We start from the raw sequence: 1,064 nt of genomic DNA, 5'->3' as shown, positions 1-1,064 counted from the left end.
ATGGATGTCAATTCTACACAATTGTTTCACGTAGTAACTTATCTTAGGAATGTGACTAGGAACATACATGCAGGTCTACCATCATTTCTTCAGCAACAGAGCTAGAATGGTTACAGATTCAGGTGTTCTGAGCTCAAATTCCATCTTCAGTGCTCCCTCACTGTATGACTTCTCGCTGGTTCCATACCTTCCTTGAGGTAGTTCTCCTTGCTAGGAGACAGAAAGAAGAGGAACAGCTGCCTCAGGAGATTGTTGGGGTGAGGACTAATGAGGTGATCCGTGCACAGTGATGAGTCTGGTTGCCTGGTCCACAGAGGGCATTCAATATATACCAGTTATTACTATTATTCATACCCTTAAATGAAATCAGAAAGTCTTGATAACTAAGTATGAAATGAAAGTGATGAGCATGGATTTGACAACTGTTTACGAAAAGATATGACCTTCTTGGAATCTGATTGTGATGAACAGCTACTTATTACTGTGGCATTTAATCAGCCTGTTAAGCTTTATTCAATGAAATTTCAAGGGCCTGATAATGGTCAGGGTCCTAAATATGTAAAAATTTTTATCAATCTACCCCGATCTATGGATTTTGAAGAAGTGGAAAGAAGTGAACCAACTCAAGCTCTGGAACTAACAGAGGATGATATTAAAGAAGATGGCATTGTCCCACTTCGTTATGTTAAGTTTCAGAATGTTAACAGTGTAACTATATTTGTTCAGTCCAATCAAGGTGAAGAAGAAACAACAAGAATTTCATATTTTACTTTTATTGGTATTCCAGTCCAGGCAACCAATATGAATGACTTCAAACGAGTAGTTGTACACTAAAGTACAAAAGACACTGGAAGACCATAATGCAATCAGATCTACAGCTCCTGGATAATTGCTTGATTCTCATCAGAGACTGTCAATATTCCATTCATTGCCATTACCAATAAATCATTGCTTTTGTTTGGATGGTATCACTAGCATTTTTATTGTAATCTTGATACATGCAGTTGTAAATAAAAGTCACTACTTTTGCTGCTATAACAAAGTACAACAAATTTAGTGGCTTA

General features: G+C 37.1%; 1 protein-coding gene across 1 annotated transcript; it reads left to right on the top strand.

Moving 5' to 3' along the window:
- Window positions 1–393: 393 nt before the first annotated feature.
- LOC121486962 (thioredoxin-like protein 1) lies at window positions 394–834 on the top strand (the record flags this gene model as incomplete). Its single annotated transcript, XM_041748468.1, has 1 exon — window positions 394–834. A coding segment is annotated over one exon (441 nt), but the record flags the coding sequence as incomplete, so codon positions are not given.
- Between the last annotated feature and the right edge of the window lie 230 nt (window positions 835–1,064).

Source organism: Vulpes lagopus, chromosome 3 (genome assembly GCF_018345385.1).
Source record: "Vulpes lagopus strain Blue_001 chromosome 3, ASM1834538v1, whole genome shotgun sequence".
NCBI lineage: Eukaryota > Metazoa > Chordata > Mammalia > Carnivora > Canidae > Vulpes > Vulpes lagopus.
The sequence above is the reverse complement of the archived record's forward strand: the minus strand, read 5'-3'. Positions and strand labels throughout refer to the sequence as shown.